The sequence below is a fragment of the Gambusia affinis genome, linkage group LG13, assembly GCF_019740435.1.
Source record: "Gambusia affinis linkage group LG13, SWU_Gaff_1.0, whole genome shotgun sequence".
NCBI classification, from domain to species: domain Eukaryota; kingdom Metazoa; phylum Chordata; class Actinopteri; order Cyprinodontiformes; family Poeciliidae; genus Gambusia; species Gambusia affinis.
This window is the reverse complement of record NC_057880.1, coordinates 9,593,090-9,618,018: the sequence shown is the minus strand read 5'-3', so window position 1 is coordinate 9,618,018 and position 24,929 is coordinate 9,593,090. Positions and strand designations below refer to the sequence as shown.

General features: G+C 38.4%; 2 protein-coding genes across 4 annotated transcripts; one reads left to right on the top strand and one right to left on the bottom strand.

The window, feature by feature from the left end:
- Positions 1-476: 476 nt before the first annotated feature.
- Positions 477-13,927, bottom strand: p4ha1b (prolyl 4-hydroxylase, alpha polypeptide I b). Of its 3 annotated transcripts, XM_044136196.1 has the most exons (16): positions 13,322-13,927; positions 10,290-10,372; positions 10,037-10,133; positions 9,291-9,442; positions 7,445-7,582; positions 7,059-7,298; positions 6,741-6,958; positions 6,478-6,654; positions 6,240-6,310; positions 4,371-4,436; positions 3,099-3,198; positions 2,869-2,922; positions 2,709-2,774; positions 1,833-1,901; positions 1,411-1,507; positions 477-564 (listed from the first exon to the last, which is right to left on the bottom strand). In XM_044136196.1, the coding sequence occupies exons 1-16, from the start codon at positions 13,333-13,335 to the stop codon at positions 494-496; spliced, it is 1,713 nt and encodes a 570-aa protein (XP_043992131.1). In that variant the 5' UTR covers positions 13,336-13,927; the 3' UTR covers positions 477-493. The 3 variants fall into 3 exon arrangements, with proteins under 3 accessions (XP_043992131.1, XP_043992130.1, XP_043992129.1); XM_044136195.1 differs by lacking the exon at positions 6,240-6,310 and having other exon boundaries at positions 4,371-4,441; positions 13,322-13,926; XM_044136194.1 differs by lacking the exon at positions 4,371-4,436 and having other exon boundaries at positions 13,322-13,925.
- Positions 13,928-18,891: 4,964 nt separating this feature from the next.
- On the top strand, positions 18,892-23,823 carry si:ch211-248a14.8. Its single transcript, XM_044136193.1, has 4 exons — positions 18,892-18,909; positions 18,987-19,087; positions 21,167-21,467; positions 22,082-23,823. The coding sequence occupies exons 3-4, from the start codon at positions 21,296-21,298 to the stop codon at positions 22,486-22,488; spliced, it is 579 nt and encodes a 192-aa protein (XP_043992128.1). The 5' UTR covers positions 18,892-18,909; positions 18,987-19,087; positions 21,167-21,295; the 3' UTR covers positions 22,489-23,823.
- Positions 23,824-24,929: the final 1,106 nt, after the last annotated feature.

The window sequence follows — 24,929 nt, the reverse complement described above, 5'->3', positions numbered from 1 at the left end:
CAAAATAATTCATACAGGCCACATAAAAATGCCAAAAAAAGAAGAAGAAAAAAAAATCCTTTACCATTCAATTTAAAGAGAGGGAACCTGGCCCCTGCAGTCACAAACTGAAGGAAAACCTCACCACAGAGAGCTGGAGTTCATTCAGAGTGCAAAGAAAGACTCCTGGGAGTGAACAAAGCTTGAGTGTTTCTCAAAACCAATCCGACACCCTTTAGAACATGCTATCTGTCACGGCGACGCGGACGCTGTCCAGGGGCCTCGATGTCATCAAAACAATCTCCGGGCTCACAGACAGAAAACAGGTGAGGAGCAGAACCGACTGTTTGCTGACAGTCAGACAGGGAGGGAGGAAGGAAGGGATCCATTTGGACCCCCTGGATCATCTGTGACGTGTTGCAGTGTTCTCTGGTCCTCGGTGGTTTACAAGAATGAGGCAAGGAGTAAGGGATTCAATGGGAAGGGTTGTTTTTTTCTTTAAAAAAAAAAAACATTACTCAGTTTCATTCAGGCCGCAGGGTCGCCGCCACTCCTGACCTCGTTCGTGGATCCACTTGTTCGATACTGGAAGACAGAAAAAGATAATCTTGAGAATATCCTAGTTAGTTAATTGCTTTGTTCTTGCAAACGTTTACATACTCTTTGATGTTTTTCGCATTAGCTAATGTATTACACAAACGTTTCAACACATTTTGTTGGGATAATACATGAAGGAGGGTGCAAAAAAAGAGGATGAAGTGAAAAGCTAGCACCAAAATTCAACCTGAACACATCATTCCCACTGTGAAACATAGTGGTGGCAGCATCATGCTATGGGGAAACAAGACTCTTCTGGAAGAAAACCACTTCTAGAAGGAAAGCAATCTTAAATATAATACCAGAACTTCAATTAAATAGTTTAGAAAAATAATATATTCATATGGTACAATGGCCTATTCAAAGCTCAGACCTAAATCCAATTTATTGATAAACTAAAACTCCTGTTTACCAGTTCTAATTATCCAACTGGACTGACTTTGAAGTATTTAACAAAAACAAAGAGGTATACCCCCAAATTATTGCATCTTTTACTGTAGCACACCTGGTAAGATTTTAATTTGCAACACAAATTCTTTCAGGTTCATTATTATCCACTACCTTCTTTCGATCGGTCTCATAAAATCCCAACAAAACACATTAAAACTAACAGTAATAAAGTGATAAAATGTGGAAAAGTTAAAGCGGTGTAACTACTTCAGCAAAGCAGCACCCCATATGTACATTTACAATTTATACATGTGCAATTAATACAATGCTAAGGACCCAAATGAAGAAGCAGAAAATCCAAGCATGAAGTCTCACGTTATCCACTGAGACTAGCCTGTGTGTCATAATGTAGAGCCAAGGTTGAACTCCAAAAGAGGAACTCACCCCACTTGTTGCCCACTAACACCGGACAGGCTGCATGCCGGGTGCTATAGTCTCCTTCCCCGCTGGCAAAAAGATTGTACCAGAACACAGCAGTACCCTGCAATCAATGGTAGATGTTAGCAGCAACTCTCCATCTGTATGAGTCTAATTTAGCATAGTTTCATTTCACATATCAACTCTCCATTTAAAAAACACAACAACTATTATCTACATCATTGTATTATCTACATTCATGTAGTTTATCTACAGCTATTATCTGCATTATAGATCAGTGCATGCTACAAAACTCAAAGCCGTTTTGTGTTCATTACATCTAACATCTAACCGAATGTCTAAAATTGTTTTGAGAAACATATGTGGTATTTTGTAACCCAGCTAAATCGATCATGTTACAAGTAAATGAAGTGTTAGTGTGCTGTTACCTTTTTAGGCCAAACAGCTGCACCTACATCTGGGAATACTGTGGCCCCCCCTGCAGTCACATCGCTCATCTGCAACAGGTAAAGCAAAGAAAAAAATAAGCTGCTGACAGGTTTGTCTCTACTCCCACTGGGTGATCCGGAGGTGCTCCTGCGTCAGAGCAGTCAAAGCAATGTTTATTAATGATATGTGGACTTAAGGTCAATACTATTATTATTTTATCTATTTAATATTTGAGAAAGCCACAGTCAATGCTAGTGACTAAATTTAGCTGTTTCATCAAGATTGTTGTCAGCTATTTGCTATGTATAAATATATTTTCTTATTGTCAGGCTCATTAGGCTTTGTACATTTTGAGAGACAAATGGTTTGTTCCAATCAAAAATTAATCTAAGTCCCATACTTAATTTTTTTTAACATATTTATAGACTTACTCAGAAAATCTATTAAATTTAAGTTAACTGAAAGAAAACATGACCAATATTTCAACAGTGACCTACCAATTTAATATTTAGAAATGTTTCTCTAAGACATATCGGCATTGCACCACTAAATATTATCACGTAAATTATTTTATTGTCCATTAATTTTATCAGTCACCTAAAAAATATTAGGTGACTGTCAACACATCATCTGTGCATGCATGCATTTTCATGCACGTAAAGTGCAACTCTCATGCCACTGAAAACAAATCAAGAAGTGATTTCTATCAAGCATCATTATAATCAAAAATAAACGTACACCACATTGCTGGCCCTTTATTTATTGAAGTGAAAATAAAAGACAAAAAAACACATGTCTATATAACAACTGGAGTTTTTAACAAAAGCCACTGATTAACTTAAAGCCAGCTCTGGTCTTTGTATGTGTTTACTTACATAAAAAAGCCACGTTGCAATACGATTTCCAGTTCCAAGTTCTTTAAACGCATCTGGCTCATCTTTCTGTGGAATTGTTGCACACCAGATGTAATGTCATGTCGCGTCAAAGCGACTGCTCTAAAACAGAAAATCAACTCTCAACAATCACAAAGCTTACCCTTCCGAAGTCAAAGTGAGGTTCATACTGCCCTCCAACACCGTAATTTGCAACCTATGAAATCAAAGAAAAACAACAAGTTGTTTAAATTGTACAGATGCAGAAATAAGCCAATAATTGTGTGAAAAGAAAATTAAGAAGCCTTTTTAAACATTCACTTATTTTGATTTTTTTTTTCCATTAGTAAATGTTCATATAATGTCTATGTTTGTGTTTATTTAGGGTTTTACCTGGAGTTCTTCTGCTGTGTCAACTTCCAGACCTGTAATACCCTCAATTCTCTCGTTGATCCTTTCAATCACAGGATCCTCATAGCCTGTGAGCCAAGCACTGCAACAACGGAGGCAAAGCAATTTAGACTGAGGACGTTTTTTGTCGTAGGATACACATTTGTCCACTAGATGGCAGTAGACAATTCCTCAATAAAAGCAACACATTCATGCCATGCTTGAAAACATGCAGGGAAAAATAAAAGCACGTGTGAATAAACTGGAAACATGGAAAGAGCCCAAGGATCTCCAGTCAGCTCAGGGTGCAGGTTTGTGCACTTTGGTGGTGTGGTTGAGCACCACAGAGAACATATATTTAGGATTACACTGTTATAAAAAAAAAAAATGTCTACTAATGTTAAGTTTAGCGTCTTAAATTAAAATTTTAAATTGTCGTTTTTATGGAAGAAGCAGTAAAATCCCATAATATCCACATCAAACCAGCCATGCTAGTAACAATGGAGTTTCCGCAACAGTAAATTCCAACTCCTAAAATAAAGATTTGCTTTCAGACATGAAAAATGGCATTCCTGTTTGGAAGGGACGGATTTAAACAAGTCACGTCTGGGGGGGGAAAAAAAGCCTTCCATCCGTTCCTCCGGTTCATCGCTCACCGAATCTATGACGATGTGCTGACTCACACTTAACGTGCAGAAAAACCATCAAAGTGACACCACACCCTAGCATCCATGTGTGCTGACATTAACTACCGGGAGCAGTAAAACCAAAGTGATGTAGGGGTTTGAGTTGGCTGCTGGGCCTTCTATATTTAGTTCTGGATACAAGTTTCAGAAAACGTCACTAAAATAGTTTAGACGAGATAACTAGCATTTAGATTTGTAATTGGGCATTTCATGTAATCCAATCCATGGCCTTGAAAAATGACTTCACCTCTGCTGCTAATAGTGAAATTAACAAAAAATGAAGCTCAAATAAAAATTTTAAAATAAAAAAAAACTGCACAGCTGGACCACAGCAGCCATGATGGCATGCTATGACTCCCTGTGTGGGAAATGGCTAAAAGGCAAAGAATAAGAGTTCAATGAATCATCCATAGGGTTTAATTATCTTGGCTTCAACAAATTGTTTGCACCAATAATAACTAAAACCCTTTAATTGTTAGTTTTACATCTAATTATTTGAATTTTCCCTGCGCAAGGTCAAACAAAGCCAGCCATTAGACAATGACAAAGCGGGAGCTGGATGAGGACCTGCTGACCTGTGACCCCTTACCTCTTGGAGACTCTGTATTGGGCTGTGGTAAGTTTCCCCGTTTGAGGGTCATGCACCGTGGCTCGCCTTAGCTATGGCAGTTCCAAAGGACACAAAGGAGTAAAGGAAATAAAAATGGGAGGAGGAAGAAAAAAAAAGAGGACAGACAGAGCAGGACGGATGAAATGGAAAGAGAGAGAGAGAGAGAGAGAGAAGAAAAGCAGATGGAGTCACTGGTTGTTGATGTTATTAAAAAGAAAAAGCAGCAGAGTATTCCATGAGGCAATACTGGACTTCTAGATGTTATTTATAATAATCATGTTGATCATTTATTCATCGACTGCCTGTGATGTGGAGCTCGTGTGGGACAAAGCAACTATGTTAATACAAACTAACAGAAATGGTAACACATTTTCCTCTCCTTTCAGCATGTTGTGTTACCTTTCTGAAGCAGACCCCTGAGCTGGAGAGCGCCCCAATAGTTTAAAATAAGCAACTTTTTCACAAACCAAAGTAAGAGCATTGATGCAACTTGATACAATTTCTTTGTCAATCAGTAATAGTCCCCTGATATGTTTGAGGTGCCTTGCAAAAAGTATTGAAACCTCTTGAACTTTCCCAGTTTTGTATCACGTTACAATCGTAAACCTTTGTGCATTTTATTGGGATTTTATGTAGCAAACTGTCGTGAAAAAACCTATTTCCAAGCCCTGTTCAGGTAAAATCACTCAATCAGGTTTATTCATGAATTGTGCACAACTCAGAGAGCTCATAGGACAATCAATAACAAAGCAAGTCTGAACGGAAAACTCTGCCAGGCAGGGACAACGCATGAGTTTTATACAAAAGGGACACTGGATCCAAAGCATGGGAAACAGACTGGTTGTGAAAAACAACGTCCAACCTTGTACATGTAACCCAAATAGTGAAAACTTGGTGGGAATATACAGAACTTAGAATAAACATATAGCAATACAACTAGCAGGTGTAACCTGATTGTAATTTCTTTTCACATCACAAACCAACACAAACTGTAGCATATTTGAGAGATGGAAGGAAAGGGATTCAAGGTTTTAAACTTTAACACAAGCAAAATTCTGAGAAGTGTGGCGTGCCTAATATTTACCCTCTTCAATGAACCCCTAAATTAAGTTATGTAAAGGTAGTGCAAACACATGCCTTCTAAGGTCATCTAATTGGTAAACAGCATGCCCATCTATGTGTAGTTTAATATAAGTATAAATACAATTGTTGACATGTAAGCTAGTTAGAGTTGACAGATAGAGTCCACTTCTAAGAAAAAAAAGCATGCTAGAAACTCCAAAAAAAAAAGAAGAAAAAACTTGAGTGTGGACTTAAACTTAGAGCCAGGGTTGCCAATAAATTGTGTACTTTAAAGTACTTGTGTTAAAATGGACTAGCTAAGTAGAGTACAGACCGAAATTCAGTTAAGAAATTGCGACTGTTCAGACTCTCTCGATTCAAATTGATTTTTTACAACAACAAAAAAAGACAAAAACATTCCAGATGTCTACAGCTGGTAGAGACACATCCCATAAGGCTATTTTTGGAAAAAGAATCGAAAGTCCTGCATTGTTTTTGTTCCACTTAGCAATTTTATGCTCCTTTATGTTGGTCTAGCACTTAATAACCCAATAAAATACTGTGAGGTTTAGGGTTATGATGACAAATAAAAGGGACAAGAAATCATTTTACAAGGCACTGCATAGGCTGTATAAATGTTTTATCATTCCGCATTCAGCTCAAGAGCCTTTAGCCTTTCATAAGACAGCAAAGTGGAGCTATGGATAGACCAAAGAAGAAATTGGATGCGTTTTCAAGGGAAGGAAAAATCCCCCCAAAGCTCTCTCCTACGACCTTCAGTCTTACCTTTTGCTGATCCTGTAATGAGCTGTCTCCAGAACTCCAGTGACGGGGTTGGAGATGGTTGCCCTGCGCAGCTGTGAAGCCAGGGACATGATTTAACCCCCAACACAGAGGCACACGGGCCCAGATGCTTGTCTAACCCATCAAACCGGACTCGTGACTATAACCTGCCACCTCTCAACATCTAAAAATCACAAACACGCCGTTGAACAAACGCTCCTCTGCTCAGGGAGTTACTTACTCGTGGTTTTGCCAGTTGCTTGACTTTCTCGATTTCTGCATCGGAGATGATGTCGAGGTAGCGAACGATGTAGGGGCGGTCCCACTCGTCTTGCTGTTTGACCGGCGCCAGCACAAACCTGGGGTGACGATTGTTGTCGTGGTATCGACAGAACAGCCGGCTTTGTCTGCGCGGGGTCTAGTAGTGAGATGGAGAATTAAACCAGAGTGGCAAATAAAAGTGAGACGCCGTCTCGTTATTTCTGCTGCTTTTTTTTTCCTCACCATCTTGAGACCCTCCCCTCGACAAAGCATCTCATACTTCTTCCTCTCTGGGATCAGAGAGACAGACTTATTTTGCTTCTTTTTCTTGTTCTTTTCGCTCGTGACTCTCTTTCCACTCTCCTCTTGAGTCAGAGCCGTTTCCTCGGCGGCTTTTCTCTGCTTCTCCAGCTGGAACTCGAAGTACTTCACGTTGCCCTTGGCACGCTGGTGCTCCGGGTCTGAAATTGTGGCAGAAAAATGGCAGCAGAGATGATGATGTCACCGTAAACAGTTCACTGGATTTAATTCAATTACCCAATACCGTTGATGGCAGCTTACCCAGTTTGAGCAGCCTCAAGGTGTACGCCAGCGCTCGCTCTATTTCCCCTTGCTGGTAGATGGCATAACTCAGGTAGTCCAGAACAGTCACCTGGTCTATGGTGGATCCCTCTCCCTCGTCGAGCTGTTTCAGGGCCTGCGCCATCCACAGCTCCGTGTGGTAATAATCAGCATCTGAGTAGGCTATTTTACCCAGCTCGTAACAGTCCTCCACTGTCATCTGGCTCTTGTGCTTCACGCCTGGTGAGCAAATAAAAAGACAACAATGACGATGGAGGGAAAAAAAAACATCGGGTGCTGTTTAAACAACAAATAAACTACCAAGAAAAAGAAAAACTTTGAGCCCGGTGCTAAATGTGACTATTTACTGAGGTAACAGCTTTTACCAGGAAGGTCTCCCGTGGAAATGGTGTTGGCGTCGAGCTTGTAGGTGTCTTGTAACCGAAGAAGAGCTTTAGCCGCTCCAGTCTGGTCCTCCTCTGTGGGGAAATACTGCCTCTGGATGGTCAGGTTGGAGATAAATCCTGCAAGAATTGAACACATCAAGTATTCTAGAGGCGTATGAACCCAGCAACGACAGCACTGAATCCTGCCAGAGGCCGCTTTTTATATCTAAGATGAGAATTGCAGTTGCTGAATGCCAGACATATACATGATGAATGGAAATGGGGAAAACACACACAACCACACACCTACACGCACACACACACACACAATAGAAAAGGTGTCACACCAGAATCAGCTGTGCATGTGAGTTTGCCACAGTGTTAAATACGGGACATCAAGAAGCCCGGGTACAAACGTGAACCACAATGAAGAAGTATTTACAAATTCTAAACTTATTGGCACCAGTTTTAAAGATGTGTAAAATCCTTGGTTGCTATGGAGTTTTGGTGACTGCAGTTCTCTGCCAGTGAGCTTTAGTGTGACGCCCCGACTGTCCTCCTCATTGTGCAAAGTGAAAAGAAAAAACATAGATCCTCGATCAGCCTTTATTGCCCAACCTCTAGTGTTCTAAAACCTCCAATTTAGTCTTTCCCATTTTGAAGAACTGTCAGATGGCTTAAAAGCTGATAAATCTGGAATCAACTGAAACAAGTAAGATACAAATTACCAGAAATGTTCAGCTTTAAGAATTTCTAGATATTATAAATATGTCAATAATTGTGGAATTTGTAAAAATGTGTCATTTTGTCCACTGACTAAATCTAAAGGTTGGATTTTTCTTATTTTTTCAATGTAAGAACATGTAACTGACACAACAGGTACATGTTGTGGTGTCACTTCACATGTCTGTCCAACAAATCAATCAAACAGCTGCAGCTGATCCAAAATGCTGCTGCTCACGTTCTCACTAAAACCAGGAAGATAGAGCACATAACACCAGTTTTAAAGTCCCTCCACTGGCTCCCTGTAGCTCAAAGAATAGACTTTAAAATACTGTTGCTAGTTTATAAATCACTGAATGGTTTAGCACCACAATACATTAAAGATCTGCTGTTGTTGTATCAACCTTCCAGAACCTCTCAGGTCCTCCGGTTCTGGTTCTGCTCTGCATCCCCAGAACAAGAACCAAACGAGGAGAAGCAGCATTCAGCATCTCTGCACCACAAATTTGGAACAAACTTCCAGAAAACTGTAAAACAGCTGAAACACTGACTTCCTTTAAATCTCAACTAAAAACACACCTGTTTAGGATTGTATTTGAAACGTAATCAATTACAAATTCAATGATGGAACTTCACTTAATGTCATGTTTTGATTGTTGATTCTATGTTGCAATTGCACAAAAATCCGTGAGGGAGGACGGAGACTCACAGCGAAATACGGAGCCTCGTGCTGGAAGCCCGTTGAAAGGCTGTTTACATCGTTTCAAACTGCGTGATTGTGATTGTGAGTGGGAATAAAAATACCAATAGGTATTTTGTTCCATATAACACAGTAGGAGTGTAACCGGTAAATCTTTTATGGATGCAAAAGCAAGAAGCCCCCTGTTGATGACTTTGTATTTTTGTGTCTGATATGATGTAAAGCTCTTTGAAATGACTGGCTGTTGAAATGTGCTATACAAATAAAATTTGATTGATTGATGGATTTTGTTTGACAGATCTTTAAAGAAAGTTTCAATAAATGTGGACGGCTCAAATCTGAACTTTTCACACTAGAATTTGTCAATTCTAATGTTAATGAGAGAGCTAACTGTGAATGCCAGCACTTCTCAGTTGTCCATACCATCAGTGGTGTCACTAAGTACAAGACTCTCCAGGTCCCCCCACTCTGTGTTCAGCCTCTTCATCAGTTTGAAGGCATTGACGGGATGACCCAAAAACCCTTCTGGGTCTTGTGTGGCTGTTGCTGTCAAGGAATCCAACTTGTCGGCCCACCTGCCATGAAAACGACAACACAGATCAAGAGTACTGATCGGAAATGCTGGGATTTTGCACCGGAGCTGTTCTAAAAACGCAAAACTGTTTCTGAACTTAGCAATAAAGACAACATAGAGTTCAATGCAACACATGACAGAGCAAATATTCCTCAAAATTGGTTTTAATCTTTAGTTTATACAACTGGGTGAGTTTTGTTTTCAAGAGATTCATTTGAATCTTCTTATTCAAGCAGAAAAGTTTGTTTAATTGTTGGATGCAAATTCAAGCTCTTGCTTATCTCATAGCATCTCATCCTTTTTGAATTTAGCAAATTTTTCTTTGTCGTTGAGGTTTCGCGCCTATGGGTCCTTGTTGAATGCATTTGACATACAACAAAACAAACCGTACGAAGCAAACTGACACTGAAAGTAATTTCTCGAAAGATGGTTTAGAGCCATCAGTAAATGTATCTGATGACAATGGAGACTTTGTCCCTGTCAATTGAAATCTTTTCTGTTTTTGAAAGTTACGGAATGCCATCGTCCGTACGATGTGACGGTGACCCACAAAAAGCAGTGCTGTCCAGACTGAACATTTCGATTTGATTCTCACCGCTTAACCCGCTCCAGTTTGTTCTCCTCCGCTCTGATGTAGTCCTTCAGAGACGTGACGAGGTCTTTTTCAGTGTACAAGAGATCTGTCATCTGGCCTGAGTGGCAACAAATCAGAAGAACATGCATGGGTTACACAACGCATCATTGATACCATCTTTTCATGATTTGAAAGGTTTGCAATGCCTCAGTGTTTACTTCTGGACTCGGTTAAATTGAATGAGCACAGGGATCAGTTTTACACGGTGTGCTACCTATGGAGGTGAAGAAATCATTGTGGGCTGAGAGTGACTGCAGGCAGCTCAGCAGCAACAAACACCAACATGGCAGCTCCATCCTGAAAGAGAGCGGGATAAGTCCTTTTGATGAATTCGTCTGAATGTGCTGGTTCGTCTGTTGTCATAGGATGTGCGTCTTTTAGATCAGATAAACAACATATTAATTTCCTTGAAAACTTTATTTAATAGATTTTACTACTAGATTCTATTTATTCAAAAAACAAAACATCTCTTGTTCACAGAGTTAAAACTACTTGCATGATTATGGATTTTTTGCATTTGCACTTTTATGTTTTTGTTCAAAAATAACTTTTCTTTCTGTGTTTTAGAGTATTGCTTTTCCTACTTGCTGTTAAAATACTGGGGTTTTTTGTTGTTTTTCAGTGGGAATGAACTGAATATTAAAATGAGAATGACAAACTCAAATTTCGACACACAAAACAGTCAAACCAGAAACGCTTCTGTTTTATCCTAAAAACAGAAGCGTTTGGTCAGCCCCACAACCATGTCGGAGACACAAAAATAAGTCTGTGGTTGGGGTCAACAAGTCTGGTTTTGGCTTTAGATTTTGGACAAGGTTTCAATCCAAGAAGTCACTGTGCCTGTGAAGGATGCAGCTGTATTTTCTCTTTAAAAACACATATTTAACAGAAAAGGAACACATAAAAGACTAGTGGGAAGAATTACAACTTTACACAATAAAATCAACATGTGTGACAGAAGGTTAGATGCTGAGCTCATTACAGATCTAAACTTAAACCCAGAGAGAGACTACAATCTTTTTTATATGTACATAGTCCTTTGGATAGACAGTCCTTTAGTTTCAGCCAAGTAAGAAGTAAGGTGGCCACTCTTTTGAGAGAGCAAAGAGTAACACACACAATACACACACTCACACCTATGGGCTATTTGTGAGGGCAAATGAATGAAGGAGAACCCACAGAGGCATGTGAAAGGCTTAGAACAACACAGACAGTCTGCACAGTTGAGGTTTGCATTGGAGACCTCCTAACTGAGGTCCAATGACACTGACAACCGCTGTGCCAGCTACCTTGAAGATACAGTGAGATAATTTCTGTGTAGCTCTGCTGAGAATCGAACTGGAAGTAGACTGCAGGTTCAGACAGGCTCTGACTTTGGCCTCATTTGAAAAAAACAAATGAATTGTGGGATTTTAATTCAGGTCAGCAGCAGGCTGCAACGACAAACTAAAAATATATTCAAACAGCTCCCATTTAATCGAAACTGGAAACATGCATAAAGAAAGTGTCACTGAAAATGAGTACTTGTTATTACCCCCAAAACACCAGGAATAAGGTAAAACTCAAGAGAATAAAAGTATTGGAATAAAAGTGTAAATTTGGGTGAATCTTTTTGTAACTTTGGGAAGTTACATAGAGACTCTCCTCTGACACAGCAAATTTATTTTCCGGCCACTTTTTCTATTCTTTCTAGTATGCTCTCTGCTTCTGCTTTTGAAAGAAAATCACATCACAGCAACATCAGATTGTGACCAACAGTTCTTTGTCTATATTATTTGTCATTTTGTGAAATGCAACATCAGATTAATTTAAAGAAAGAATCTATCACTCATTTTATGATGTGAATAATAAAAAGCAAACACTGATGAGCACAAGATGAGCACTTCAAGTAACTTTCTGTCATTTTTTTATTGCCTAAAATATGCAAAACAAATCTACTAGAGTGAAAAAAATGATTATAGAGTTGACTATGAGCCTTAGATTTTGACTTACGATACTATATTTCAATAGTCATAAAATAATTGCAGAGCATTTGAAAATATAGGAAACTGGCATTAATTTAAAGTTTTTTAAATTTAAAAAAACATTTTGTTTTCAGTTCTGCTCCAATAATCTGGAACTAACCAACTAAGTGAGTAAATAAATTAATAAATATGCTCAAAAAAGTATTTATTGAGAAAAATATTTTTTAATATTCTAACAATGGATGTCTCTCCAAATATAACTGACCATGCCTAAATAAAAAAAAGAAAATCTGTAGATTTCAACACATATAACCAAATCTAATCTAAAGTTGTGTAAAATTCATATTGATCATTCCATTCATAGAATCTTTCACCCAGCTGTTATATATTCCCCCAAAATTACAATATTTCACATCAAAAGCTGTATAGTACACAATAAATGAAATAAAATAAAATTATTTTAAATTGCCAATTGTTGATCAGCGACCTCAACAAACTTATTTTCCGTAGGCTACCTCACTGCTGTTTTCACACTAAATACTGATCGGTCATCTTTTAGCTGTATGTATATGTTTTTTGATCCAAGTTTTAGTCGTGGCAAAGAAACTTCAAAACTTTCCTAAAGTCATGCTGCAAAAAGCAAAAAATGTAGATGGAAAAGGATAGGACTGCCACGTCTTCGCCCCTCCCCTCCGTGGAAACTCGTTTGCGGACTAAAATCCCTCCGATTGAGTCTTACCTGCTCAAAGCCAAAGTGAAATCTACAAATTAAGAATCACTGGTTCACGGTAAATTGTGCTGTAGAGATTAATTGAATTATTTAAGCAAGATGCTTCACTACCAGTATTTTTTGTTGTTGTTTTTAAATATTTTTCCATTTTGACAGCACCAAATGATACTTCCACTCTAGTATGCCTCGTTGTAGAAAATTTATTTATTTTTATTTTTTTTATTCAAATTAAACAATGCAAATTGAAGGCAGCAGTAGCATCCCACGCTACACTGCATAGGAATGCCATAACTAAGCCAACGACGTGTGGGCAGAACTACGCATGCTTTTCTTTTGTCTCCTGTTTGCCAGGTTGTTATTTTGTATCTATTTTAGCTCCTTCCGTATTGCAAATCTCTAGGTGACTTAGCTTTCAGTTAAATATTTAACGCCTCGTGCTAACACTAGTCTGGGTACAACGCGCAGCCTTTAACTATAAACTAGAGAATAACTATATAATGTGCGTACAGGCCATTTTTCTGTCTCTTATCTGATCCAGGAGGCTGTATTTACCTCGTCCAGAGCATCCCGTGGCTAGCAGGAAAACCGTGTCCTCAGCCGCTGTGTCCTCTGAAGTAAGTCTCACTTCCTCGGGAAAGACTCGCTGAATTAACGGGGGGATAAGATCCTCCTCTCTGTGATGTTCCGGTGAACTGTTGGCTATCTGGACGCCGGGGCTGGATCTCTGGGCGTCTCAGCCTGAATGCTACGTGCAGGCTCACATGCGTACAGTTTTGTGATCTTTTTTTTTTTTTTTTTCTTTTTGGGGTGGTGGGGGAGTGAAACAGGAGGTGTCCCGTGTAAAAGGATGGGAAAGCTGCAGTTTTTTTGAGCTTAAACCCACAGTGACACGACCGCAAAGGGTTTTGTTGAGTGCAGTCTCCCAACTAACGGCACGCTTCTGCCACGTATTAGAAACGTCTGGGGAGGCATGGAAGACCATGAAATGATCATGAAAGTACAGTTTTCACACCTAAAACGGGATTTCAGATGTACTATTCTACTCATTACATTTTCATGGAGATTGTGTGACGTTTGGGATATGAAACTTTGGCAAACTTTTACCCTAGTTTCACCTGCAGTCTCTGCTTCTCACATACTAGAACATTCCTTCCTTTCAGCGTCTGGAATGCTGCTTAAATTCAGCAGGGTGGAGCCAAGAGCAGCTGTGTGTGATAAACTGATTACAGTACTCTCATTTCTTAGTGCTCTGTGTATTAGTTACGCTAAATACACTCTACAGGCACGTAAATGTTTACTAACCATAATTTATAGTGGCCGTTTTTGCTGGAACGGGAACCTGGGGAAGATTCTTGTTTTAAAGTTGGTCACAGAACAGTAGATCTTATCTTAAAACAGTGTGTTATGCTATATTCAAATAGAATCTCGGCTTAGGGTCTTTCTTCGTGGAGTTGTGCATGTTACTCCAGTGCAAAAATAAAACTGTGCTGTGATAGACTGGAGACCTGTCCAGGTTGAACCTTTCACCTTATCCAGTGACACCTGGAGCACCAGCCCCAAGAAGCAACCCTGCAAGGACAAGCAGCTACAGACAAAAGATGAATGGACGGATGGACTGTGCTGATTATTGAGATGAAAAATTGACAACTCCTTACAAAATACAGTGGTCTTGAAATGCACTTAAACTCACCTTAGCTTATCTTTAACCATTAGCCTGGAATCTGTCTGCTTGGAACTAGCATGTTTTCCCTTTGTGGATTAGGTTGATTTGTAGGGCTGCAACAATAAATCAGCCCTGATTTCCTTAAATTTGGGGGATCGGCGATCAACCGTTACTTACATGAGAAAGCGATGTTAACCACCAATCTTATGTACCACAGAAAAGGAAGTAAATAAGGATATGCACCCCAAAACCCTGTTGGTTAGAGCTTCTCCCTGTGTTTTGTTTCAGGGTAGTAAGTTTAGTTCAGAAACATTTTAATGTTGCATTCCCTGAGTCAAATCACTCCTGTATAGACATCGTCAGAGGCCTATTTTCAGATTTATTTGGAATCAAGGTCCCAGCTCTTCAGAAGAAGTGGAGAGGCACAGAATCCACATTAAAATCCAGTGCCCATTAAAGTCAGTGGTAGTATCCGCTTTACCCACACCACCTTGTTGACTGTGCACTTGTGGACAGAGAGCCATATTGCATCGATGAAAACCTGACACATTTAAGGCACTATGAAAACAGAAATCAATACAATAATATTTGGTGTTGAAGTCCAGAACCAAAAGAAACTCTTGTGTAATTTTTTTCATACGCTGTTTCAAAATTAGTAGGCCCTCGTGATATTCAGTGTCAATTTGCTTTTTCTAATTTTATAGAAAGATTGCACAGCTGATAAAAAAAAACTAAAAAACTTTCAGTGTTTTTCCTACAGCTGCCACTAGATGTCATCCACGAAGAGCTACTGGCAGTTTAGAGTTCTGTGTTTCTGTAGCAAGGACCAACCAGGGTTGTTCCACCAGGATCTCATATTGCTGAGGTGCACCCTTTAAAATAAACATCAAGGTTTGGTGATGCATTAACAACATAGCTAATGTGGTGTTATTATTCATTGTGCATTTCAAAGGTTTTGGATCAGAGCTTTGTTTTGTTTATGTGTGTGTGTGTATGTGTGTTTTCCCCCTTAGAGTGTTTTCTTTTCTGTGGAGCTTATTGAATGACTTCATGTATGAATTGTGCTAATCAAATGAACTTGATGTACATTGAGGTCCTTCCAGGATTTATATCAACGAGGGTGTGCCACTCTGGGCTTTTTTTTTTTTTAAACCACTCGGGTTTAAGTAGAAAGGTTTTGAGAGTTCAACCAGCATTATGTCAAGTCTGTGGACTGAAACGTGTTCACCACATTAAGGCAGAACAGAGAGAGTGAGAAGAGTTCATGCAACAGAATTAATGCTAGTTAAGTTGCTGGTTCAGTTTTAAATATGTTTAAGTTGGAAGCCCTATATAAGCAGGTAAAGAATGCCATGTTTGTTCTGCTCCTGCTTTTTTAGAATGTAGGCTATGTTGACATATGTTTGGGTTGGTTTCATGCCAAGTTGAATATAATTACACTTTCATTGTAGTTATGAAAGTGACAGAACTGCGTGTTTACCTGCACTGTATCTGTTACAAATGCTGTTCATTGTTGAAGGGAGCCACTACATGAAGCGAAATTGTTTGACCAAAAAAAAATGTTTTCATAAAAGCTTTGAGGTGGAGGTCCAATTCTACTGTCCTTTATTATTACTCTCTTTTCCCCACCTCTATCCTGCCGAACTGTTTGCGCCTTTCATCTAAGATTTACTGTGAGACCCCCACAAGATTAGTTTGTTGTCTGAACCTCAGCTTTTGATCTATTTTCAAGGCTGTGCATTACTATGTCTGCTAGATGGATTGAATTAAACTCGCTGCAGCTGGTAATCTTCCTTTTACTGACATTGCCTCGTGACACAAAGAACACTTTATGTTCTGCTAATAAATAACTATATGGCTATTGCTTGAGGTGCTTATGTTTTTAATTATTTCTCAATCACCAATTAATGTTGCTTGAATTTTTATTACTGAAGTGGTTAAAGTCGCTCACTGCAGCCACTGTTTGGCCAGACAATGATAATGTGGAGTGTAAATCAAATGTTATGTGTGTAAACAGATAAATCACTTCAGTTAATCCTGTACTGATAACGAACTCTTCCGTCCTAGTTTTGGTAAAGAAAAAAAAAAATTGTTGGCCAATAAAAAAAGAATAAGAGTTAGTTGCTATGCACAACCTGACATAAACAATATGCAGAATGACTGAAAGGGTCCATTTTAGTGCTTTTTGAGTGTTGGTGGCTGTTAAAATCGAGTATGACTGCCCCCTGCTGAGCTGGGAGCCGTTGGTTGAGAATCACACATTAAACAAGCAAACAAAATATATAATAAAAAAATGTTCCCATATTATTTTAAATAGAGAACCATGACCAGCCTAATTTATTTAGTAAATTAATGCGCATGACTGATACCTCTCTGCAGCCGGTTGCTATGGAAATCTGGACGAATGCGGGAGCCCCTCACGCTACTGATGTTTTTGCCTGATCTTTAGGACGCTATGCTTCCCATGTAATTACTGCGTGTTTACCTAAGCGGACCTGACCTATCAAGACAGACGCATTTGGCTTTTTTTTTTTTTTTTTTTTTTTTTAAAAATGGCTCTAAAGCCGAAGAAAGAAAGCATTTTGATTAATTGACCTATTCTGGTTAGTTAATTGTTGCTAAATATGCCTATAAAACATTAGATAGAAATGTATAATCGTTGATATGACCATAACTCACAACTATCCTCCAGAGCGTGAAACTGCAGGTCAGCATTATATTAGCAAGAAAGTTTTAATAAATGTTTGACACTTTATGTGGGTGGTTTGATGTTGTGTGTCAGTAAACAAATATTTCTACTGGATTCCAAAAAGGTTATCTATTACGACGGAACCAACTTTTGAATTCGGCCCAGCGAAATTGCCCCTTTAATTACACTGAGACAAACAGAGCGGGGGCAAAGTTCAGCTGAACTCACGATAAAAACAGATGAGGTGAATAGCCGAAGCTCAGAAAGAGGCCTGACGTATTACTAAAGGACACAGGAAGATGCGGAAACAGTTGCGTAGATAAATAATTACAATTCTACCTCCGTTATATCGCTCGTAACAATTGGCGCAACTCGTTTGCTGAATAATGAGTTTATGAGGAGTTACGGATGGTGAGTAAAACGCGTTTCTCTTGCCTATGTTTGTTTTGTTGTTTTAAAATATGTTTTAAAATAGGTGCTATCTAGCTTAGTCTGCATTTAGTCGTACTTTGCGACGTGAAACGATGTTGTAACACATCATAGAAACAAATTAAACATGTTGTAAGATGATTTTTGACATTATATTGGTTTGAACTTCATGAATGCTCTTCTGTATGATCGATGGACTAACATTGATTAGCTACAGTACACTTAGAAACACCCTTCTTGATCTCATGATTACCTGTGAGTTGTTTTTGTTGTTGACTGTTCTTTGGAGACTGTATTGCTTTCTGGTGCAAATTCCTCATTGAGCCACTGTACCTTTACACAACAGATACTTGCAAGCAACCTCTGCACAGAATGACAAGATGTCCGTTAGGTAAAAGGTAAAACTTCCGTTTTCTTTTACTGCCACAAAGCTCTTTACATGCAACGTATAAAAAGGGACATAGCTTTTTCTCACTCTCTGACATTAATCAAGACTAAACTGTCCCTGTTTTAGGTCAGTCAGTATTACCAAAAGTATTTGTTAAATTCCAGAAGGAAGAGAAAACTATGATGATTTCATCGCTTTGTATGTTTCTAATTGGGTAATTCGTAGCATTTGAGTTAAATAAATGATCCTGTCATTATGCTTTAAGGCTGCTTATTTGTAAGACATGATGAGCAAAATCAGAATAAATCAGGCGAGATATAAATGTCTTGTTGACTAATAAAATTACATTTTACTGTCTGACTGACTTCTTACATTTAGAGAACAAAGAGGGCACATTGCAAGCCTGAAAACACCTTCCCAAATGTAAAACGCAAAGGTGTTGGTGTTTTGATGCTAAAAGTACTAAAAGAAAATTAGTAACTGAAAGATGTACCTAAATGGTCTACAAACCTGACCAGTACTGTCAGGAGGAATTGGCCAATATTCCACTGACATGTTTACAGAATCTTAAGGAAGAATATCCAAAAATATCTGAAACAAGACATACAGTTTGAAATGCAAAAGAAACAAAAATGTAAGCAAAATCCTGTGTTTGAAGAAAGTTGTTAAAAAAAAACAACAATAACTTTAAAACAATTTCTGCATTCAAAATTCTGGCATTTAGCCATTTTTGGTAAAACAAAACCTGACATAAAACAGGTAATGTTTATCCTGATTGAATGTTGAAAATTAAAGGTCATCTGTCTTTTCAAACATCACACATAAGTAGCTGTTTCTCACTGTTTCTTGATTTTATGTGCAAATCTGGAAATTAGGTTAATTGTACACGAGGACAACAATTGTGTGCATGCACATAATAGACTGTCTGTAAAAATTTCTGATTGCAGCTTAGGGAGATGGAGGACTGGATGGTATGTGTCAGCACTGAAGAATCTTTCATCAGTTCATGCTCTGAAGCCGCTCATTCCTACCTTCTGCTTTGTGGTAGTGATCGTATACGGCCAGGCTGACAAACTCCGGAACTTTGTCACTGGCATCTTTATCCCACAGTACCATTACCCATTCCCTGTTGCTCTCTGCTTCACCCAGGTTAGTAAATGTAGCATTACTTTCAAATCAGTCATCCATTCATTACCAGGAGGATGTGCTTGCGAGGAGTAGTGCTCAACATGCAAGATCATTTGCATACTGGTCTATTTCTGAAGAGTAATTTGAGGTCTGACATCACTATGTTTGCATATGTACATTTATGCGATTTCCATTTACATAGCATGCAATAGATTGCATAATTAGTTCTACCGCTAAATTAATGGATTTGTTTTAGCCACGCTACCATCACAGATATTTTTTGGGGATTTTATGCGATGAAACAAAAATGTCATTATCTAAATGTTTAGATAATGTCACAAGCTTTGTCACAGTAGATAGATTGGACCCGTGGCCATATTTTTTGAAATTCCTGACACTAAATTTCAATTGCATTTAGATCTGATCTGGATCATTCTAACACATACGTGTACATCCAGAAAAAAATTTCATTTTATCTCTATTTGTATGTTTTGGATTGTTGTCCTGCTGAATATCTGTTGCAGCTTTTAACAGACATTTTGCTGTCACATTCTTTCCATTTTTAGACAATATTTTTTATTATTTTTGCCTTCTGATGTTCTCAAAACACTCTGCTTTACACTGAGATTAAATTGCAGCATAATGTATTTTTTGATAGGCAACATATTAAGACAGTCCAGTACATTGGACTTTCATTGAAGAGTTTAGAGTCGTGCGCTTTGTTGGTCTTTCGTATAAAATTCTAACAAAAACTTAAAGCTAGCACACTAAACACAGAAGCTTACTGTTGCCTCTGTGTGCCGGTTTGAAGGACAGGGCAGAGGTAACGCTAAGGCAAAAGTGCTTAGTGTTGATTAACGCATGCATGTGATAGATGTTTAACCGAATTGTCACGCAACGGACTGACATGAGAATATGACCTTGTTCAAAGGTTGACCATGAAAGACCGCCTGGAATGACAGTCCAGAAAAGTCCACAGATAGGCCTCAGGTGTGTTTCTGCAGCAAGTTTAGGAATTAAAAAGGACTACCAACAACAAAAGTAAACTTGCAGATACAATACTTTCCACCTGTCATTAAAAAATAAAAATATGTCAACCTGCAGTAGAGGTATCACTTATCAATGTGGAGTTAGCTCTTAGTAATTTTAATGACCTTGCCAAGCCCTCAGTATCTTTGTTTATGACTGGTTATCAGATATTACCATGGTGCCTCAAAGTAATTGTGAGGTCAAAATATTAGAAGTGTGTTTGAAAAAAAGGGAGCTATGCTCAAACTCAAGCACGTCTCATTCTATAACAAAGCAAAACATGGAGAAATAAAGATGGTAAAATCTGGTGCAGAAAATGAAGCAAAAAAAAAAAAAAGGCTAATATTCGGTTGGTTAAAAAAGGAAAGTTTTTGTAATTTACTATATAAACTCAAACATTTACTGTATAAACTTATAAACTCTGAGCTTTCCTGTGAATCAATAGGCCAATATTAAATTGGATGACCGGTGTTTCTTAGAATTATTACATGACTGTGTTCTGAGGAATTGACTAACCTGTCAGCCTTAGACAGTTAGATTGCACTTCAATGTCCATCTGGGTTCCTTGCTCTTGCCTCAGAAACAGCATGATCAATGTCACCCTTGTAGTTTTCTATTAGATTAAAATCCAGAAATTGAGCAGACCACCACAAAATGTTAATCTTGTTATTCTGAAACCAAGATGCTGCTTTCTGTTTTAGTGTCCCTGGGGCTGTTTCTCTTATTATTTCAACTGTTTTCCTTTCCAACATAAGGCAAAGTTACCTCTTTAAGTATTTTGATAAGTTAGAAGAGATCTGTGATCCATAATCTCTGGTATGTGCAGGATGTGTCCGACATCATAATATAAGAAATGTTCCCATCCCACGATGCCTCGCAGTTTAAATTTAATGATTTGTTTACACTTAATCAGCCTCATGCATGTCATGACAGGTGGTTTCCATGACTTTATTACACCTAATTAAATAATCAAATAATTCTTTCACACGGACACTGGCTACTTCTGCTTCTGCTTTTCTTTAAATTGACATTCACCTTACAGTGCTGAACATGTTTGCTCTTCCTCCCCAGGTTCTGGTTTCTCTCGTCTTCATCAATCTCCTCCATGCCTTGGGATTGGTGCATCTCAGACCGTACTCCAGATCGCTGGGAGAGAGGCTGCTGCTGCCCGCCATCTGTAACAGCGCTCACTCCGTGCTCATGACTTGGGCCAAAGCAAGCAGCCCGTACGCAAACCTCTTCCTCTTCACTGTTCCCCTGCTGCCTCTGCTCACCCTCGGATTCAGTTTTGCGCTGAAGGTGGCGTCTCCGCCATCTCACCACTTGTCAGTGTTGATTTCTATCCTGAGTGGGATGTTTATTGTCATCACAGGTAAATCTTAACACACGGCGAAAGCGTTCACAACCTTTGGACCTTTTTTGTCATGTTACAATTTATTAGGTTTTTGCAGTTTTGCCAAGAGCAATGAAGCGGTTTATCAGAGCAAACAAACAAAGAAAGATTCTATTGACCTATCGTGAAAACCTGTGTGTTGTCAAAAACCAGCACTGCAGCCAGAATCATGAGCAAACCATAATTTTGGAGAAATTTGGAGCAGCACCTCCGCAAGATTGATAGACAGCGCTAAGACCGTCCTCCTGGCTCTGATTGGTTGCCTCTGATGAATTTCTGCAGCTTGCTCTAGGTCCACAGGGACAAGGCAGAGGAGCTCAATTTTTTTCCACAGATCATGTGTCTCTAGTTGTACAATCACAACATGATGACATTTTTAACAAATATGGAAAAACCTTACATACTGTATTGTTAATTCCCTCTCTCAATTGGGATTTGTCACATACAACCCCAATAGAACACATTGAATTTTGAGAATAATGAGAATGTGAAAAGGTTCAGTTGGTACGAATTCTTTTAACGACTACCTAAGCAATTATGCAAGATTAAGAGGGGCTATATAATTTTTTATCAATTTGTTTTCCCCTGCACAGCATCCAATGGGATTCCTGTTGTTGAGTCTCTGGAGTATCTCTACGCGCCTCTCGCTTTGATTCTCCACAGCCTCTCCCTCATCAGCTTCGCTAAAGTGTCCGAGTCTGTGCGCCAGCAGCCCTCTGACGTCCAACCCTCTGTTTTTGACATCTACTACGCTCAACTGATCAACCAGAGTGGAGTGCTGGGCCTCCTGTGGCTTCTACACCCAGACAAACCCTGGATGGTGCTGAAAATGAGCAGCTGGCACAATCTGCTTTTCCACGGATACCTGCTCGCCATTGTCCTGCTGGGAATGGTACTCAACTTCCTGGTCTGCACTTCTGCTCTCTGCGTCTCCCCACTCACGGCTGCGTTGCTATATTCGGCAAGGCACATGGTGCAGCCGTTTTTTCATCTTCTGTAGTTTCTCTGTATGGTACAGAATCCTTGTCTGTCTATAAGCTATCACCATTGTCAAAGATTGAAGTAGTGCTTCTAAAAAAAAAAAAAAATAATCATACAGAAAATGTGAAAAGATTTCGGGTCAGGTCAAATGTTTAACATTAATTCAGTTAGAATTGTGACTTTTAGAATTAAAAGTCTGTCACAGCCAGAAAAAAATCTGCCTCTAAACTTTCTAACCGGAAAAATTTAAAATAAATAACAGCACGGCGCACGGATCACAATTTTGAAGAAAAGGTTTGATGTCAGTTTGATGAGGGTTAAAAGTAAGAGACATGTTTCCTGTTATGACCACATTATTTGTTCTCACGTGAAATTAGACAAACTTGGTGTGTTAAATGTCTCTTTTTTTATTTTATCTAAACCAGCTGCATTAAGGTCTATTTTAAATCCCCGTGTCATAAGCAGATTAATTTTGCTGGTTGTAGCTAGTGGAAATGTGTTCACATATAACATGTGTTCTTCAAGAACCTGAAGAAAACAGGAAGTAAGATATTTCTGATATTGTGGTAATAAGTAAAGTAACATAGAATAAAACAGCTTATCTAAACCATTTGGAAACTGCTCTCAAAATGCTTCAAATTCCTCTTTGTTTTGTTATGCATGTTGTGCACCTTTTCTACATCTATTGATGAATACTACCTATACAGACTATGGTAAACCTTTGGTACAAAGCAACAAACTTTCTTTTTTATGCAAAGCTGGATATGGATTTTTCTTAATTAGAGCAAATTCTTTTAATATTATCGTTTGTAATTGCAACTCTTTGGCAAATATTTTCTTTTTCTTTTTTTTGTGCACCTTTGACATATTTGAGCAGTATTTAAGGGATTAAAGTCCCACATTTCTCCTCCACTGAACAAGATCCAACCAGATCTCTGCTGAGATTTTCTGTGAATGATTCTGAGAAGCATTTTTTTTTTCAGAGGAAACAGAATAAAGATGATCAGGGTTGTTTTTTCTTTTACATCTTTACATGACACATAAAAAAATGTATTCAATCAGTGTTAAAAAGTTATTTAGTCTCAGAACTTTTTCTGAATGAATCTTAAACCAGACGTTGGTTTATGTTGTCCCTGAATGATTCTGAGAGCTCGGATGAAAGGGCACGGCACCCGACAGGCTGTTATGATGCCTCTTGTTAAAGTCTGATGTAATTTAACATATTACGTTTTTACTAATGTAAATTGAAATAAGTATTTTTGTATAATTTTAGCAATTTGCCAGTTTGTTTGTTTTTTTGAAGTAGCTAATTCTGTTCTGTAAAAATGTGCTGTGCATGTTTAATAAAACTGAAAGAAGTGAGTTGACTGTGAAAATGTTGTGTTAATGCTGTAAACTGATAAGATTAAATTAGCTGAAAAAGTTGAAGTTGCAATACGTGACTCCTATGGGGTTGCATGGTAGCTCAGTTGGTAGCATTGTTTCCATGCAGTAAGAATAGCAAAAATTGCAATAGGAACTTTTTGTAGATGTCTAAAAGCAGGTATTTGTTTAGAAATGAAACTATAAGTTAATAATTCTTAAATGCTATGTTACCAGAAGGCCAAAAATGTGTTCAGCGTCATCAGAAAGTTTTCACAACCTTTAATTTTTTTTTTTTTTTGAAAGTCGACTTACAGGCTTTTTCTAAAGAAAATCTGAGGGTTTCTCTTCCTCAGTGATCACAATAGTGACAATGTTGAAAACACCTTTTTGGATTACAGATGTTTACCAGCGGATAGATATTTGTGAAGTTTATTTTATAGCAAATTTTAGCTAAAAAGCAGTTCAAAGTACCTTGCATCATTAATACATTCTACAGTCACCAATTGTGACACAAGCAATAAACATTACAATTGGTTGAAGCACCATTGACAGCAGTCACAGCCCCAGGTCCTCTTGGTTAAGTTTCTAAACATCTACAATATCTATTTAGGGGTAGTTTCTTCCATTCTCTGACACATCCCTCACAGGTCAGAGAGTAAAGAATTTGGCAACACTTTATTTCAAGGGATGTGCATAAGACTGACATTACACCTACATGAACATGAAGGTTTACAATGTTTACAACTGTTGTCATGAAGTGTCATTTGGTAAATAATTGCACTCTCAATGCAAAGTTGGCTCTTTTACTTCATTTTTATTGTAAGTTTTAATGAAACTTTGAATAATAAATCACTTACCCAAAAAACGCTAAATAAGGCATTTTTCCATTACACTTAATGCAAATTTGCATTGAAAGTGTCATTCTACCAACAGACACTTCACGACAACAGTCGTAAACATTCACGAAGACTCCTTCATGTCCATGACAGTGTAATGTAAGTCTTCAAGTAAAGTGTTACCAAGATTTTTATATCTTTTTAAAGATCTTCAATTGAATTTGAGACCCAAGTTTTGTACTGTGTGGCCAGTTAATGA